The sequence below is a fragment of the Ostrea edulis genome, chromosome 3 (genome assembly GCF_947568905.1).
Source record: "Ostrea edulis chromosome 3, xbOstEdul1.1, whole genome shotgun sequence".
In the NCBI taxonomy this organism is placed as follows: Eukaryota; Metazoa; Mollusca; class Bivalvia; order Ostreida; family Ostreidae; genus Ostrea; species Ostrea edulis.
In genome coordinates, this window is record NC_079166.1 from 61,833,675 (window position 1) to 61,852,274 (window position 18,600).

Sequence of the window (18,600 nt, forward strand, 5' to 3'; positions counted from 1 at the left end):
CACCCTGACTGTGCATAATGTTATGAGTACATGTAAGTTTTAAAAAAAAATTTAAACCATTATAATTCAACTTAAAGTTTGGAATTACAATATTTTATCATTTTTAAATACAAGTTCAATTATTTTCAATCTTAAATTTTTTTGTAAATTTGTCAGGAAAATATTATTTTGTTACAAAGTCATTCTTTTTATTCCCAAGGTATGATTTTGTGAAACGATGAAGATCACAACACAATGAATATGCTGTTGCTATGCTTAGCTTCTACATATTAAACCATTTTTTTCCCCACAGTTTAACTGGTTATCTGTCCAAATACTGTTTCTTTTATGGCATAGACCTTGTGCCAACAAAAAATCACCCAAGTCTTTTTCATCACACCTTTCTTCGAAAAATTGAAAAAAAACCAAACCAGTCCACAGCCCTTCTTCTGACAGCTAGTGTACCCGTAAGCAGCACAAAACACCCTAATGCAGTGTTATCTATACGTCATTAATGTGATTATTGGTTTGTTTGTCAATTAAATCTAATCTGTTGATAAAATGGCCAACAGTTGTTTTCAAACCTTGCATATGACGTCACACATAATGGCCCATAAAATATCGAAAGTATGATATGCATACCTAAAGATTAAAATTTTGTAGCTTTCAAACTAAATAAGAGGCCCATGGGCTACATCACTCACCTGAGTCACCTTGACTAATATTTAAAGAATTTTCCTATAAATTCGCATGTGAAACTTTGATCCCTATTGTGACTCCATACTACCCCCAGGAGCCATGATTTTTACAAACTTTAATCTGCACTATGTCAAGAAGCATTCACGTAAGTATCAGCTTTTCTGGCTCAGTGGTTCTTGAGACGAAGATTTTTAAAAATTTTCCATATATATTTCTGTATAAAACTTTGATCCCCTATTGTGGCCCCATCATACCCCCAGGGGCCATGATTTTAACAAACAGGAATCTGCATCATGAAAGAAAGCTTTCATGTAAATTTCAGCTCTTCTGGCCAAGTTGTTCTTGAGAAGATTTTAATAAAACGACCCCACCCATTTTTGCATATTTGTGATTATTTCCCCTTAGAAGAGGACATGGCCCTTCATTTTAACAAACTTAAAAGCCCTTCTCCCAAGGACACTTTTGGCAAAGTTTGGTAATAATTGACCAAGTGGTTCTGGAGAAGAAGTTGAAAATTTAAAAAGTTTACAGACAGATAACGGGCAACAGGCGATCAGAAAAGCTCATATGAGCTTTCAGCTCAGGTGAGCTAAAAAACAAAACCCTCATCCAATATTCTGGAGTTCGTCTTAACTACATTAGGTAACTTACCTGTTTACGTGACTTGTCAAACTGATCTTTTTTCTTGGTCACCACACCCTCAGCCTCCACTAACTGCCGCTTCAGATCCTCTACGTTGGCCTGGGCATCAGTCCACTCCTTCTTGTGCTTGGAGCAGCGCATAAGCAGAGATCGGAAGAGTAGTCTGCCCTTTTCAACGCCAATTCTACAAAACATGGACATGCTATATTACGATACATATTGGTATCGGTACTGAAAACTATGTGAATCTATGATGAAACATTTAGTAAACATTTTAATAGAGTAAAAACATGGTTACAGCGAGCTTGCTTACAATGAAGATATAAAGAATAACTAATGAATCAAAATTGTTAGTCCCCTGCACTTTACTATGAGCAAATTTTAAGTAATGTAAATCTTGAAATTTTTGTAACAATTTATCTAAAATTCCTAACAATAAATATTTGCAATTTTATCTTTTGAGAATCTATTTGAAAACTACATATCAAATTTGCTTGCTTTATAAACAAATATTTCTACTATGAATTTCACACGCACAATAAAGACAGTGAGGACATACATGTACATAAATGGATGCGGAGAGGTCGCATTGTAAAGAGCTCGACAGTGATATTCTACTGTGGCGAGGTCGCATTGTAAAGAGCTCGACATTGATATTCTACCGTGGAGAGGTCGCATTGTAAAGAGCTCGACAGTGATATTCTACTGTGGAGAGGTCGCATTGTAAAGAGCTCAACAGTGATATTCTACTGTGGCGAGGTCGCATTGTTCAGAGCTCGACAGTGATAAATATTCTACTGTGGCGAGGTCACATTGTAAAGAGCTCGACAGTGATAAATATTCTACTGTGGCGAGGTCGCATTGTAAAGAGCTCGACAGTGATATTCTATTGTGGCGAGGTCGCATTGTAAAGAGCTCGACAGTGATATTCTACTGTGGCGAGGTCGCATTGTAAAGAGCTCGACAGTGATATTCTACTGTGGCGAGGTCGCATTGTAAAGAGCTCGACAGTGATATTCTACTGTGGCAAGGTCGCATTGTAAAGAGCTCGACATTGATATTCTACCGTGGCGAGGTCGCATTGTAAAGAGCTCGACAGTGATATTCTACTGTGGCGAGGTCACATTGTAAAGAGCTCGACAGTAATAAATATTCTACCATGGCGAGGTCGCATTGTAAAGAGCTTGACAGTGATATTCTACTGTGGCGAGGTCGCATTGTAAAGAGCTCGACAGTGATATTCTACTGTGGCGAGGTTGCATTGTAAAGAGCTCGACAGTGATAAATATTCTACTGTGGAGAGGTCGCATTGTAAAGAGCTCGACAGTGATATTCTACTGTGGCAAGGTCGCATTGTAAAGAGCTCGACAGTAATAAATATTCTACCATGGCGAGGTCGCATTGTAAAGAGCTCGACAGTGATATTCTACTGTGGCGAGGTTGCATTGTAAAGAGCTCGACAGTAATAAATATTCTACCATGGCGAGGTCGCATTGTAAAGAGCTCGACAGTGATATTCTACCGTGGCGAGGTCGCATTGTAAAGAGCTCGACAGTGATATTCTACTGTGGCGAGGTTGCATTATAAAGAGCTCGACAGTGATAAATATTCTACTGTGGAGAGGTCGCATTGTAAAGAGCTCGACAGTGATATTTTACTGTGGCAAGGTCGCATTGTAAAGAGCTTGACATTGATATTCTACCGTGGCGAGGTCGCATTGTAAAGAGCTCGACAGTGATATTCTACTGTGGCGAGGTCGCATTGTAAAGAGCTCGACAGTGATAAATATTCTACTGTGGAGAGGTCACATTGTAAAGAGCTCGACAGTGATAAATATTCTACTGTGGAGAGGTCGCATTGTAAAGAGCTCAACAGTGATATTCTACTGTGGCGAGGTCGCATTGTAAAGAGCTCGACAGTGATATTCTACTGTGGAGAGGTGGCATTGTAAAGAGCTCAACAGTGATATTCTACTGTGGCGAGGTCGCATTGTTCAGAGCTTGACAGTGATAAATATTCTACTGTGGCGAGGTCACATTGTAAAGAGCTCGATAGTGATAAATATTCTACCGTGGAGAGGTCGCATTGTAAAGAGCTTGACAGTGATAAATATTCTACCGTGGAGAGGTCGCATTGTAAAGAGCTTGACAGTGATAAATATTCTACCGTTGATTTTGAAGTTCCTCCTCCATTTCCCTGAGCTTTGTCTTCTGCTCTGTGTCCCCTGTGTCTTTCTTTACCTGATTCTGAAGTATAATCAATTTCTTACCATGATCTAATTCATTTATTCCACTCTTTTCAAGAAGCACTACGAAGAAATTGCCATGGTGATACTCGCGAAAATCATTTCTGTTTCAATCGAAAATTAAAACACCTACTGTAGAGGACATTCTGGCCTCCTTTAAGAAGGAATCCAAACCAGACAACAGACTAGAGGAGGTCGTGGGAGGCTGGGTCGTGTTAGTGCTGCCATCTAGTGACCTACTACTGGCCCCTCTGGGCGGTTTATCAGCCTGATTGGAGTTTATCGATGCTGTAGGAATGGTTTGGGTTCTGTGTAACGAATGTGATGTCGTAGGAGGAAATTCATCCTCATCTGATGTATCATCATTTAAGTTGATCACCACTGGCTCATGAATTGGGATCTGCAAAGAGAATAGATAAAAACAATTCAATAAAATCATAGAGTAAAGTAGGCTGAAATGCGATCTTTTCCTTGCACTGTCTGCAAGAGTAGTCTTTCAGTTAATAATGCATGACCATCATTATTGATTGATTGGTTGTATATTGTTTAACATCTCACTCAAAATTTTTTCACTCATATGGTGATGTCATCATTGCCAGTGAAGGGCTGCAAAATTTAGGCCTATGCTCAACACTTACAGCCTTTGAGCAGGGAGGGGTCTTTAACGTGCCACACATGCTGTGACACGGGGCCTCGTTCTTTGCAGTCTCATCCAGAAGACTGCCCCATTTAGTCGCCTCTTACAACAAGCAAAGGGTACCAAGGACCCATTCTAACACGGATCTCCACAGGATCCATCATTATTGAAGGAATAAAATAAATTTGCACACAGAAAGTGAGAACAATGCAGGAGGTAGCTGCAGAACTGTAGCTCTCTAGCTAAACTCCATGATCCTGCTATTCCACTTTCCATAGCTATGTACAAATTCATCCAGTATGAAAACCTCCGACTGAAACATGATTGTGGAGGCCTTTCCACTAAATTATGATTGTAGCAAAAATATCATTTCATTTGCTTACCAAAATAAGACTTTTGAAAATAATGAACTGAAGTCATATTCATTTGTAACAAGCATCTCTAACACAATATTTCACATACACACGCAAATATTCAGCATCTGACCACATAAATCTTCTTACCACTATTTGTGTCATGGGTGGTCTTGGCCTCACTGGTTTTGCTTTCTGGGTCAAAGTTGTAGTCCCTGAGGAATGGCTATGGGTTGGGGAACTATCCGCAGAATTTGACTACCAAAAAAAAAATCAAGTTATACTGAACTCAACCTATTTTTTTCTTCTCTTATGAAACATGAACTTTTTCTCTATAATGTACTGAAATCCATATTGCAGAAGCCAATACACAAATACCGATCCAAGAGCTTTAAAGCATTATGAAAAGAAAATACAAGCAACACTCATTTACATGCACTTGGCAGGGTACCTCATTTTTCAATTTCTCGATCTCTTTCATCTTCCTGGCTGCTAAAGATCTCAGCAATTGTGCTCTCAGCTGCGCCTCCTCCTTATCAAGATCCTCGGAGAGGTCTGGGGAGGATCTAAGAGCTGCATATATATCTGTAGGCCCCTCCCCTTGTGTCTGTTTGGAAGTCATGGTATCCTCGCTGTCTGGTGGAGGATCTGCTGGAAGAGGTGGCGGTTCTGGGACATCTGGAGGAGGAGGGGGTAGCGGTTCCTCCGGTGGTAATGGTGGGGGTGGTGGAGGTGGTGGAGGAGGGGGTGGAAGTTTCAGGGGGTCAGAGTTTTCTGGAGGGTAGACATCTGTCCATGGTCTCGCTAATCTACCATACGTAGGATCATTATAACTTTGTTTATACACTGGGTCTCCCCACTGGATATTCTGGGAGTCCATCGCATCCTCCCCCAGGACGTCGCTGTACCCAGGGAAGTGGGGGTCACTCCAGGGAGGCATCTGTAGCGGGGCAGCAGAGGTGTCCACAGTCTGTATAACAATAATCAGCCTTTAATGTAACATACGGCATCATTAATTAACTGTGTATTTCTTACCATTCCCCTGCTGAGGAAATACTTCATTCTAAAAAAAAATATCCTCTAACATTTGAGGAGGATTAACACACCATTAGAATTAGAAACAGATGCACGACTTTGATGCAAATAAAAAAAAACTGTTCTGAGTAAAAAGGGCACCCAAGTAACTAAAACTATCAATTTTTTGGCCTTAATATAGAGAGCACAGTAACTATTTTTCTTACAATTTAAAATGATAGACACCAAAGCAACAGATTTTTCTTACGATTTCAAAATAAACTGACTCACCATCAGAGGCACTGGATACATATAACCATGGCGATAATCTTTGTCCATAGCATCATCCAACCCTGTCGTTGTTAGTTCTGTTGAAGCAGCTAAGGGATAAAAATTTGCATTTATAACAAACTACTTCATCTACAATCATAAACAACTTGCATTTATAAAGCAACCATTTGAAATCCACAGTATTTTATTTCTAAATCTATTGAAAAAATATCGCTCGTAATGTGTCTCCCCTTGATAAGTGTTAATTTCTCAATTTGCAACTCCCACAAAACAACCACTTATAACAGTGTTCAGGATTTGACATGCGTGTCTCTGACGCCTGTAACGTAACATTTACAGCTGTCAATAATTTCATTATCAAAAATATTTATATGTCAAATTTCATAATTTGATATACTAGGAGCGCCTTTCTGTATAAAAGCCATTAAATTATCTATAACAAATACGGCTGGGTATTGTCTGGAAATTTCGCATGGCAAAATTTTTTAATTGTATTGCGATATGTATTGCAATATTTTCGATAAGAATTGAAACGATTTCTTCTTACTAAGCAAGAAAACATTCAGCCCCAATCAGCCATGTACCTCAACAATCATTTGACTCTACACTACCGTATAATATACTCGCCTATAAGTCGGTCCGCCTTTAAGTCGGTTGTATTTTTTAAGGTTAATTTGTAGGAATTTGCCATTGACCCACTTGTAAGTCGGTACAAATTTTTGTCTGAATCAGTTTTTACCTATGTTTCAAAAAATATTTTGAGAAATTATTAATTATGAGGTGCTCAATATCTGTTTGGGGTTTAAACGCAACCCTTGATCTATTATTGACAATGATCACTTGTTTTACCTAAGCAAATTATGGTCTCCTAATATACTAGTAATTACCGGACACCATGTTTACTTAGTGGCACGTGCCTCGCGAAAACTGTTATTGTGGGATTCCGGTATAATTCATTGTATCAACAATCGAGTTTTTCAGATTTCAGCCGGTATACATATTAAATCAAGTTCGCAATTCAATTTTACTGATAAACGATAGATTAGTTAAATTGAATGAAAGAATTGGTTACCGGTATGTAAATAATTTTTAAAATAAATAATATACACTTAACTAGATAAAATTATGAAAATATGTAAGTACTTGTACTTTATACATAATTTTAAAATACATAAACAATACAAGGTGTCTAGATATTTGTGAACAATAATCATTTGTGTGGTAGTCCATGATAATCGTTGGAGTTGTTTAAAAAACACTACATTACGCCGCCCAGAAAAATACCAATCTTCTTAGGACATGCCTATAGGTCAGACATAGAGTTTTGGACCAAAAAGTGACTCCCAAAAATCCGACTTATAGGCGAGTATATACGGTAATTGTTTCGGTGGTGTGATACGAGGTTATGATAGTAAAATAAGTGATCAATATCATTAATCAATAGATAGAATTTCAGTTGCATTCAAATCCACCTCATCAGCTGTACAATTATCAACATACAGTTTCACCTGTTTATAATTGATGATTTGAGCATATCCTCTAAATCTTTATTGCATTTACATGATAGGTAGATCAGAAAGAAACGTCTTTGTCTCTCTTATAAAAAGAGATTTTGAAGTTTATAGTCCTTACTGAATTAGAATTGACAAGTTTTGTTGTCCATTTAAGGGAAATCATGTTTCAAAAATGTCTCCTAGTACAAAAGGCTTAATTGATGATAATATAAATGAACGACAGCGGTGCCATTGTTGAGAAATTGATAAAGTTTTCTGGACTTATGAATGACAGCGGTGCCATTGTTGTGAAATTGATGAAGTTTTCTGGACTTATTTCAGGGGCTGAATTTTTTATTGGGTTTACTTCTGAGTGCCTGGGTTTTTTGTTGTTTCTTTAAATCATGTTTTACTGGTGTTCATTAAGGATGGAATTGCGGTTAATAGATTGTTAACATGTTCCAATTCATTAGCACACCTTCTTTATTTATGAGCTGAGATGCTAATTTAGGGTGTTAATTGTATCGACTCTTGTAATCTAATGTTTGTGAAGTGGGCAGCGGTGGCTGAATTTAAGGCGTGCTTCCTCTCATTTCCAGAAATACGAGTATCACAACAGGCCACTCCCACAGATATCACACGTACGAATTAAATTAATAATCTTACAAGAAAAATTTATTCCAGGGAAAAAACAAAACCCTCAACTGCAATAGTACTTCTGTAATTCAACTGCACACAAAATTTTTTTTTATTCCATAAATCGACCGAAACGGACATTTTGCCGAGATCAGATCTACCTGTGTCACGTGACAGTTTACATCATAAATCAACATGTCATGATCAAAAATGTCACAATCTGCTTCAATGACCTTCCAATGATATTTATTTACTGTACTTTATGGCATACAAAACTTCAGAGACAATTCAAGCTAATAACATGCATCTCGTATAAGATAAAGTTGTTAAGCAAATCCTTAATATGCACATGGTGTTTATGGCTACTTCAGCTGCATATCTTATTTCAATAAACAAATTTCACAGGGCTTGAAGCTAACTTTGCATGTCACCAGTCCAGCCGGACTGATGGGGTATAATTTCAACCAGTCTGCGGAAAATTTACCAGTCCAACCGAGTTTTCCAGAAATAATTATAAACATATTTCGTTAATGCTATTAAAATGAAATTTAACTCAATATGCCTGACAATATTGTAACACTTATGTGAGATTTATATTTACGAATCAAAATTTGTCTGATATCTACAGAAGATGCCAAATGTGTGCATAAGATTTCATAAGTATATTTTCCAAAATGATGCTTTACAAAACTAACCAGTCCCATCGGACTGACTTAAACAAATGTCAGTCAGTCCGCCAAACTTTTAACCCGTCACAGACTGACAGACATGTGTTAATTTCGAGCCCTGTTTCATGTTTAATTATTCTGACGACAACCACCCCCACCGTACAGTTGAAACCAGTCAACCAAATAAATCTATAAGTGCCTTCTTTGAATTTAAGAATAGATAATGTGAACAGGAGTACGGGAGGTATCAATTAGGATCAACTTCATACCTCTAGTAGTAATTATGTACAAACCAATTAATTAGATGCCCACTAATGTAGATGCAATATTTCAGACCACCAGGATCACATTGGACACTTATCTACCTTGTGCATCGCGTCTACTCTAGCTGGGACACTAACAGCAATAATACAGCTTGTATTTATTTCCAAAATCAATTCATTAAAATAAAACATTTTCTTCAAAATTGCTTTTTACTTAAAGACAAGTGTTTGTTTTGTTTATGAAGCATGCTACGAGGACGACATATCTAATGAATCACTAAATATTAAAAGTTCTCGTTATATCCCTTACCCCTCTAATCCAGTCTTTTCATTCCATCCGGCAGATGGCCGATTTAGAGAAGTTTCACTGTACATGTTACAGAAAATCATATTTTGCATTTATCCTTGAAATTAACAGAGACCAGTCTTCACGAAAACATTTAAAACTTGCTGGCCAGTCGGACCAGTGAACTGTCTGAATTTACTAGCCCACAGTGAAATTTACTGGCCCCCCCAAATTTTCATAGTATATACACTGTATTTATCACATACATTATGGAATGCATTGTAAAACTACAATTAATTTACTGAAACTATGCTTATTACTCATATTTATATCCACCCTAAGACATCCTGTCTGTCAATACCAGAAAAACAACACCGTACACGTTATTTCTCTCTCTCTCCACCCGCAACAAGACTACAAATTCACGTATTTTTCAAACGAGTGCACCTTGGGAAAGTAGTCTTCTCTACCAACATCAAATGTAAATGATTGATTAATTCTATAAACTATAGAAATTGCATAAAATTAGAGATAACTGCGATTGACAAAGTTCATTATAATTGGAAAAAGCAGCAGTTACCACGAAACAGAATGCGTCCATTTTTGTTGTTTCAATAAGTTGTTCGTTGAATATTCACGTCGTCAACGTACAAGTTATCTTGACAATTACAAGTATAGTTATAGTTCTTTACTTTAGAGAAATAAACAAACCACAATGTCAAAACACTTACTTTATGTGCTATTTATTGTTTTATTTTGATGGTAATTTAAGTAAATGAAACGTTTAGAATATCTAAATCCAACATTATATTTAATGTGACTTACAAAAAGTCTACAAGCTCATCAGACTTCCTGATTTTTTATTTTACTGACCAGACTGTAAAATTCACTGGCCTCGGTCTTCAGACCACTGAGTTTTCGTGAAGACTAAGAGACTATTTTCAGGACGATGGAAACACGCACCTGGTAAATCAATATCACTATCCAGATCCATCTCCACTTCTTCATAGTTATCCTTCATAGGAGGCGCTGTAGTCTGTGTCACTGACTTACCAACAGAAGACTTCTTCTTCTCAGCATTTACAAACTAAAATAAAAATAGAAAAGAGATGTGAATGCATCTGTTAAAACAGGTGAAAATAACAAAGAAAAAAATGTCCCTAAGGTAAAAAAAATATCTATATAGATTATTTAAAAAGATACAGTTTTTGTTAAATTTAAATAATTTCAACATTGAAACCCTTGTCATTATAAATATTGTTTAAAACAAAACTCCAAAAATACCTTGCTGTACTCTGGATACCGTTTATCATCCATCATGCGGAGGAATCTATCAACCTGCTCCTCAGGATCATCAATGGTAAGGATCCTCTGAATTTCTCTGCGCTTGTCCTCCTCCGCTCTCCTCTTGTCCTCCTCAGCCCTCCTCTTTAAATCATGTCTCCGTTTTTCTGCCATACTTTCCTTTCTTTCTCCTTGCCGACGTTTTTCTGCAGCACTGCTAGTCCTACGGTTGTCCGTTCCCCGTCTGGATTTTTGCCGTCTGACACCGGAATCTGTCTGAGGTTTTCGAGAGCCTGGAGGTCTTCCAGATGAGGCTAATCTAGGATTCCTGTTTTCTGTACCTCTGTAACTTTGAGGTGGTCTATCTGCTAATTTGTATGCAAATCAATTAAGCAGAGCTTGAGTGTTTAAATAACTCCAGACACCTAAATAATGATACAGTTTATGCATGTTTACCAGAATTACTATCATATCAATCTTCCATATTAAGAATCAAAAGTATCACAGTTTCACATTTAGAGCTACTTTGTACTTTGATTCAAGGACAATTCTCCTCAATGGCCTCATTCCACAAAAATTATCTTATTGCGAGAATGCCAGGCTCCTTTTTGTTTCTGCTTATATCTTTTCTGAGAAAGAGAACTCTCGTCTGCCTGTGCCCCCCTGACCCCTGTGAGAGAGAGAACCTAGTCTTATCTCTCGTCTGTCTGTGCCCCCCTGACCCCTGAGAAAACCCAGCCTTACCTCTCATCTCTCATCTGCCTGTGCCCCCCTGACCCCTGTGAGAGCGAGAACCCAGTCTTATCTCTTGTCTGTCTGTGCCCCCCCCCCCGCCCCCCCCCCCTGTGAGAGCGAGAACCCAGTCTTATCTCTAGTCGGTCTGTGCCCCCTGACCCCAGAGAGAACCCAGTCTTATCTCTTGTCTGACTGTGCCCCCCTGACCCCAGAGAGAACCCAGTCTTATCTCTCGTCTGACTGTGCCCCCTGACCCCTGAGAGAACCCAGTCTTATCTGTCTGTCTGTGCTCCCCTGACCCCTGAGACAACCTAGCCTTACCTCTGGCCTGTCTGTTTGCGCCTCCACTTGGACGTCTGCTGTTCCTTTCGTTACTTCTAGATGTCCTTTTTGAGTTCTCTTTTTTGTTGGTATCTTCAGTTGGGGACTTCTCCTGACCATCCGTGACTTTCTCTTTCTTCACTGCGGAAGCTAGAGCGATGAGACGAAGTTCCAATAAGTCCACATCATCTTCATCATCGTCATCTTCAGCGACTTCCTGTTTCACAATATTCTTAGATGAACAATCCGGCCTCAAGAGTCCATAGGGCCCAGAGAGGATATGTATGTATGTATGTACTATGTATTAGATGAACAATAGTAACAAATTGCCACATTTTATAATCATTATCATACTGCTCTCTAATTATGCTCACTTATTTGCAGTATTACATACAGCAATAAATTTTTCATTGTTCTGTTTTTTTTTCCAAAAACGTTGATTATGACCCGAACAAGTTTTATTGGGTTTTAAAAGTCTATTGTTGTTAGCTATTGTTTATTTAACAAACATGCAAAGACTAGGCCTACTAAACACTAAAATTAAAAGGTACATACTGTAGGTATATGAGCTTTCAATCCCTGAAATTTGAAAAGCCATACTTTCCCGTTTAAACAGAACTGTTTCATTTATCTCTGTTCATTTAAGCATATACTCTTTCTAGTAAAATGTTTCACCCTTATTTGGAACTCATCAAATTCTCATGGGGAAACAAGCTGCTTATAAAGCATGAGTTCAGGAATTCCATTCAAAACCTGACGATTAATAAGATGTGGCCCTCCTGTTGTTAATAATATCGGACAATCCCTAACACAAAGACTACCATTACTGTTGTTCATAGTATCAGACAATCCCTAACACAGAAAATACCATTACTGTTGTTCATAGTATCAGACAATCCCTAACACAGAACTACCATTACTGTTGTTCATAGTATCAGACAATCCCCAACACAGAAACTACCATTACTGTTGTTCATAGTATCAGACAATCCCTAACACAGAAACTACCATTACTGTTGTTCATAGTATCGGATAATCCCTAACACAGAAACTACCATTACTGTAGTTAACAAGAGGTACTGTGAGCAATGCTCACTAAGAATACCCCCCACTTACCCCAATTTCCCAAAGGGTGTTGGTAATAGGTATAAACTACCTCTTTTCTGAGTGTAAAAAACAAATGGCATGACAAACCGAACCATATTGCTACTTCGATGTCCAGTGTGTGTGACCTTTGACCTTTTGACCCCAAAATCGATAGGGAACATCTTCGTCCCATGGGTAGTCCATATGTATGATATGGTGACGGTAGGTGGTAAGGATAACGCTTTAGAGCCCGGAAACCATATTGCTACTTCGATGTCCAGTGCGCTAGACCTTTTGACCCCAAAATCGATAGGGAACATCTTCATCCCATGGGTAGTCCATATGTATGATATGGTGACGGTAGGTGGTAAGGATACCGCTTTAGAGCACGGAAACCATATTGCTACTTCGATGTCCAGTGCGCTTGACCTTTGACCTTAAAATCGATGGGGAACATCTTCATCTCATGGGTAGTCCATATATATGATATGGTGACGGTAGGTGGAAAGGATAATGCTTTAGAGCCCGGAAACCATTGCGTCTACAGACGGACGGACAGACGGACAACCCGATTCCAGTATACCCCCTACAACTTGTTGCGGGGGGGTATAATAATATCAGATAATCCCTAACACAGAAACTACCATTACTGTTGTGTACTACTACTTGGTATCTGACCTGTGACCTACACAATATTCTATTTTTAGAATGATGTTTGTTCAATATAAAGATCACATAACACTTGTTTTGCTATAATGCTGTATGCTCTAGAAACGAAAGCTATGAAAACTTCATTTTAGTCTAAATAGACTGTAAATTTTGTAGAATTAAAGGACAAATCGCATGTTTCCAAAGTATACAAAATTATGTGCATCAAAAAGTATCGTTAATTAGTTAGGTAGTCACATGGTAGAGTGATGTCACATGCGCCCTTCTTCGATCAACTGATTGTGAAAGTAGCACAAGATATTATTAAAAACTCAGCTTTTAGGGGCCTAATTTATTCACCATGGACAACATTTAAATCATTGTTGACAAATTTCCCAAGTCTTATATGTTTTAGTCACCAGTGCATACAAATAGAGATGTCAATACCCAAATATAGCGAGGAAAGTTAGTATGAAATTGGCAATATTGCGAGTAAATAATGTTTATATGGGTCGCTGCCTACACACTATATGGTAGTGTTGTTCCTTTACACATATGTAATTGGCACTGTTTTTCTAAAATAAACAGTGCAATTATTATTTATTTCTGGATTAGACAAATTATGATACATTACATTGTTTGTTGACAACTAGGCCTAGCTACTGTCAGAGGTGCATTTCAGAAAGAAGAAGAAACACAAATCAATGAAAATAATAAAATATAAAGTGGAAATCACAATATTTTATTTGAATAAAGCAACCTTATTATCATTTTTGAATTGTGATCTGTACGTCTTTAGGAAGTGGGAGCACGGCGTTGTACCGAAGCACTCAAGATGTTACGAGTTAAATGAGAAATAATTTTATAATTTATAATTCCTTGTTACAAGGTGAGGGTCAGTTGATCCGAGTGTGTATTGAATTTGAAGACCAGAACAGAATTATGTACATGCTGTAGACCTTCGATATATTCATTTTCTCACAGTTTATCTGGGTCTCTGTCCAAGTGGTTTTTCAACAAGTACATGGACAAAGGTGACTTTAGTACACTGAGCACGGCACAAAACATCTAATGCAATGTTAAAATTTACAAGCCGTTAACGTGATAATTGTTTTTTTGTTGATTAAATCTAATCTGTTTATGAAATGACTAATAGATATTTTCAAACCCAATGGTGCATATGACATCACACACAAAGGCGCGTCAAAAATAGCGAAAGTAAATATGCATATCGCAAGATTTGAATTTCATCGCTTTCAAACTCGAAAACTATGCAAAATATTTCATTAAAAACACATTTGAAGTAGCTTTAGGCATGAAAATAATAATTTTGCTGAAAAAATGAAAAGGTTAAAAAACATGAGTTGTGTCCTTTAAGCACTTGTTAGTACTCATTGAACATTCTATAAACACTCTAGGGAATATGCAACTTCCGAGATATCAGCTCCTCTGTGATCTGTGTTCAGTGTTCTGTTGAACGCTTGGATGGGTACAAGATGTATACATATACTATAGACTAGCTATGTAAATACAAATAAATGAAAGTGTAAATTTTATTCATATCAGCCGTTGGTATACATTAAACTGACCGTATCAAGAATAATATTTAATTGAATTAGGCCATTAAATTAAATATGAAATTATTTTTTATTTCTTCTGTACGAGTGATATTTTAATCAAAGAGAAATGGTGATTATCAATTTTTGTTTGAGCTTTTTTTACTAATAAATTTACTAATATTGTGTGTCCCTGCAGTTTGGGTGGTTGCATGATGTCTGATAATCAGCCTTTAGGCAATATATCAAGACAGCGATAACCATTTGTACCCACTGCGTGTGGACGATAGTATATTTTGTGTCTCACTGTGCGTAAGAGTTCCACAAAGGGAAAGAACTATTGAGCAACTCGGAAACCATCATCAAACAAACACTGATTTTGTGAACTTTGGTTAAACCTACTGTAATTTAGTATTTTTTTCATTGATATATTTTTCTGTAAATAATTGTAAATAAATTGTTAAATCTTTGTGATTGATTTCTGCTGGTCACAGTGTGTATTTTGACCCATTACATTACTGCGATGCAGCCTACCTGTTGTTCGTTTTCCTTGCCAGACTCTTCATCACTCAGAACCACCACATCCTCTTCTGGTGACTCTGTCTTCATTTTGGAGGTGTCCTCTGTTGTATCATGTGGCTCCTCTTTCACTGCAGTTTCCTCATCTGATTTTGCATCTTTGTCTTCTTCAGGCTCTTCTTTGATTGCTGCTGATGGTTCCTTCCTATCCTACAACATATACTCTTTTATTATTACCAAGTTTCATGGTATATTGTAAAAAAAATAAAAATCAATGGTTTTATGGTGACACAATTCCTATTAAATAAAACAGTACCATTCCCATACTATTGACTTTTCACAATAATGTTCAGTAACAAACTGCAAAGTCTTTATAATTTAAAGCGTGTAATTTGCTTTGTATGAAACATTGTACAAGTTAACTAATTTCTTCACTTCCTCTACAATAAAACGGTACTTGTTTGTAAAATTGAAAACATGAAATACTTGTTTATTCTATAAAATATGGTTTACTCAGTGTTCATTTTGAAACAAATGCTATTTGTCAACGTAAAAGAAAATTCTCAATTTGTTCTATTTTGATATTTTACCCCCATTGAATGGGCATTCAGTTGGTACCATTATCATACAGAAAAAGAAAAAAATGCTGATACGCATGAAGAGATAAAAAAAAAAAAAAAAACATGCACAGTTTTACCTTACCATGTTGTTAGTAAAAGGATTAAACTAAATTCATTTACAAAATTGTCCTTCACCCAAATTTAAATTCAACTGTCATTCAAGTCAACTTGAAAAACACATAAATTTACACCTGTGTGATACTTGCAAAATACATTAATCTGGAAAAACAAAATTTCATTGCTTAATTTCTTTTAAAATTTTTTCCCCTAAAATCTTTCAGCATAGAATGCATTATAAGATTATTTACATTTGAATATATATTAAGTTTGTTTGTGAAAACCATGCAACAATGTGTGGATTTACCTGCACCTCTTGAATGCTGCCATCTTTGACTTGCTTACGCCAAAAATTGGGAAATACTCTTAATACCTTAAGTCAAAAAGTGGCAGTATTTAATTTGTACAAACAACTAAGATTAGAATACAATTCAAAAGCTATACAAAGACGAAAATGCAAAGAAAATGTCCTCTACATCCCTTCCTCTTAAAAAACAATAAACAAAGAAAAAAATATATATTATGCAAGCTAAAGAAAAATTACTTGGAAAAATATTTTTAATTCCCTAAATGAAAGCATACAAGAGTACCATCATGTCAAATATTATGCAGCATGCATTCTACAAATATTATGCAGCATGCATTCTACAAATATTATGCAGCATGCATTCTACAAATATTATGCAGCATGCATTCTACAAATATTATGCAGCATGCATTCTACAAATACAAACTTCAAAAGTTACTCTACTGTTATGGTCATTGTCACTAATTTGGTCGAAGATTACAACCGAAATAAATCTCCTCAAAACTTTATTACAATCATTTTTTTCATAAAATCCAGAATTTTGTAAAGGATTCAATTCAGAACCAATTTGGAGTAACTACTTCAAGGGAAAAAAATTCCAGTTTGCCTGCCAAAATTCTTAATGTTAAACAGGGAGGCGGAAATTGAAAGTATATATATTTGTATGCAGCCTTATACTTGGGGAAAAAAAGCAAGGAAATTTCAATACACAGAAGAATAATACCTTAGATTATAATGACCCTAATAAACTATTAATATATCAAAAACAGAAACAAAATACTATGACCTGCCCATTAGTACTGCGAGTCAAAATGTAGCATGAAATGCAAACATGTAAATGCACCTTTTCTTTCGCTACGTCTCCAGTGATGTCGACCACTATTTTTTTCTCTGGTTTCCTAGGTGTGTACTTGTTAACGTGTTGGGGTTTGGTGATGGTTTTATCTGTTGTCGTGGTTTCTTTGACTTGTTCCTCTACTGTTTTTTCCTGCATTTGTATTTCTGCTAATTTTTCTTTGATTTTTTCGTACTTTTGAAGAAGCCGTTCATAATTATCCCCCTCATCACCTTCTAGTGAGGATTCTTTAGGAACATCTTGGTTTGGGTACTGTTGCCTTCTTTCGTGAGCTTAATATGGGATTAAAGAAATTACTGACAAAAAACATCACTATAAAATTTGTATATACTTGTAGAAAGATTCTTTACACGTCTACTTCAATGACTACATAATGCATCCATTGATAGTGATTGGACATTATCAAGTTAAACAAAGCAACTCCCATAATCTTGTCAAGACTGACATGTTAAACAATCTTAAATAATATTTCCTCTGTACAATTTATTCCAAATACATAAAATTGCAATTTTTGCATAAACTGATGTCATGTATTTTTTACCAAATCTATTATTTTGTTGACTGGGGTGACTTCTATACTCCATTGGATTGTTATAATGTCGCGAGCGAGGCAGAGAGGGAGGAAAAGGCGGTCTGTTTGGCACTCGTGGTCTGTTTTCTCTGTGGTCCCACTTTTGAAGAGGTGGGATTGGTGAGGGCCGTATTCTGTCATCTCTCAACAGTCCCATTCCATGATTGTAGTCCCACGTCGAAAGGGGACTTGATTGATAATTTGGGATGAAATTTGGTGGTGGCTGTCTGAAGTTCTGCCACACATTATTTACTCTATTATTCTGCCGTGGAACAATATTTGACTCCCGAAATGATGAACTATTGTCCTTTGGATGCATATTCTGATCATTATGGGTAAATTTTTCAAGTTCATTGTCAAGTTCATTATCATCGTCTGATAACTCTCCTTCTTCCTTTTGCGAGTTACTGTCACCAGAACCCTCCATTTTCAAGAAATAAGTGAGAAAGTTTCTCCTTCGATTTCAACTTTTATCATGACACTAATCAATGGCGTATTTCGTACTTCCGGTGAAGAATATCAAACCCGACTGATATAGAAGAAATCTCTACCAAGAGTTGTCGGTCCTTGCTCTCACATTTTGCTCTCACACATTTCGCAAATTCTATGGTCGTCAGGCGCGGATCCAGAAATTTTTTCCAGGGAAGGTGGGGGGGGTCGAACCTTTTCACAAAATCGAACCGGTGATATAATGTTCAACCCTTTATTTTCCAACTCTCGAAGGAAACGCTCTATATAACCACTGCACCAAGCGGGCGACCTTTTTGTCGTGTATTGATGTTTTCTGGTAGGAAGTGTTATTTAGCTAAAGAGACTTGACTGAAATAATCTTCG

General features: G+C 36.9%; 1 protein-coding gene across 1 annotated transcript in view; it reads right to left on the reverse strand.

The window, feature by feature from the left end:
- Nucleotides 1-18,297, reverse strand: part of LOC125675025 (zinc finger C3H1 domain-containing protein-like) — a 119,799-nt gene extending 101,502 nt beyond the window's left edge. The window contains exons 1-12 of the mRNA XM_048912482.2: nt 17,737-18,297; nt 17,184-17,467; nt 15,371-15,565; nt 11,547-11,763; nt 10,491-10,858; nt 10,170-10,293; nt 5,861-5,949; nt 5,007-5,525; nt 4,706-4,813; nt 3,699-3,965; nt 3,487-3,566; nt 1,330-1,504 (exon numbers count right to left, since the gene is read on the reverse strand). Coding sequence (XP_048768439.2) covers nt 1,330-1,504; nt 3,487-3,566; nt 3,699-3,965; nt 4,706-4,813; nt 5,007-5,525; nt 5,861-5,949; nt 10,170-10,293; nt 10,491-10,858; nt 11,547-11,763; nt 15,371-15,565; nt 17,184-17,467; nt 17,737-18,193 — 2,883 coding nt within the window. The 5' untranslated portion in view covers nt 18,194-18,297. The remainder of the gene's footprint in view (nt 1-1,329; nt 1,505-3,486; nt 3,567-3,698; nt 3,966-4,705; nt 4,814-5,006; nt 5,526-5,860; nt 5,950-10,169; nt 10,294-10,490; nt 10,859-11,546; nt 11,764-15,370; nt 15,566-17,183; nt 17,468-17,736) is intronic.
- Nucleotides 18,298-18,600: the final 303 nt, after the last annotated feature.